The sequence below is a fragment of the Penaeus monodon genome, chromosome 33 (genome assembly GCF_015228065.2).
Source record: "Penaeus monodon isolate SGIC_2016 chromosome 33, NSTDA_Pmon_1, whole genome shotgun sequence".
In the NCBI taxonomy this organism is placed as follows: domain Eukaryota; kingdom Metazoa; phylum Arthropoda; class Malacostraca; order Decapoda; family Penaeidae; genus Penaeus; species Penaeus monodon.
Window position 1 is genome coordinate 15,743,737 of NC_051418.1, and position 948 is coordinate 15,744,684.

Here is a 948-nt window from a genome sequence, read left to right on the forward strand (position 1 = left end):
ATGTATAGGTTTCTCCACAATCGTTATCTTACCATAATAACTTCGAAGTCACAAGTGATGCAGCATAAATTCTGTTTTGGAAATTACGTCTATCTTCTACTAATCATGAGATCGTATCAAAAATAACTAATCATGCGTTCTACCACACTAGGGGCCGAATAGATCATTCTTAAAATTACTCGAACTGGAACACCTTTCAGAAAACAAAGTATATGTTGTCAAATAATAATAACTTCTAAAATTGCGATCATCACAGAGCTACGTCGAGATATGAAAAGGTGGCATCGCATATATAAGGAGGAGAGTGTGTCCGCCACTTATCATTACGCTTCGGGCACGCGAGCGGGAAAGGTGGCACGGTGCGTCTCCTCCGTGGCATTAGTGGCAGTCTGGCAGTGCGTACATTAATCGAGAAGATTTCTGAATGACATAAATCAAGCGGACAATAAAAATAAACAGAACATTTCCAAATATATTCTCTTTTTTATACAGAGATACTATTTCCTTGTCATTGTCATTCGAGTTATTAAAGATTCATAACCATCCCCGAGGGCATCTACAGGCGTAAAGGAGTGTAGAAATGTTGAGACTGTTAAAGCACTGGCTTTTACCGGCGGTCGCGTTCATCATCGCAACATCATGTGAGGGTAAGTTATACAAATTTGAAAATTGCTAAAGCCTCCTTAGAGGATTTTGTGAACCGCTCATCGCCCATCGGCAGCGATAAATAGTGTTAAAGGCTTTGTATCGGGAAAGAAATGAACGAAGCTTTTTGATTCGGTCACGTTAAAAGGTCGAAGAGGAAAGGAGGTTAATTAAATGTGCGTCTGCGACAGCCTTAGTGCTACTGTGTTTGTCTCGAGTGTATTGAAACTTATTTGCATAATGCTTCATTTCCCTTGCCTCAGTCCTCTCATCTGCTTATTTTACTGTTTGATGAATTGAATA

At 39.7% G+C, this 948-nt stretch overlaps 1 protein-coding gene across 1 annotated transcript in view; it reads left to right on the forward strand.

The window, feature by feature from the left end:
- The first annotated feature begins 334 nt into the window (after positions 1-334).
- LOC119594086 (cystinosin homolog) overlaps positions 335-948 on the forward strand; it is an 18,513-nt gene continuing 17,899 nt past the window's right edge. Inside the window, exon 1 of the mRNA XM_037943140.1 lies at positions 335-647. Within this exon, the coding sequence (XP_037799068.1) occupies positions 581-647 (67 nt within the window). The 5' untranslated portion in view covers positions 335-580. The remainder of the gene's footprint in view (positions 648-948) is intronic.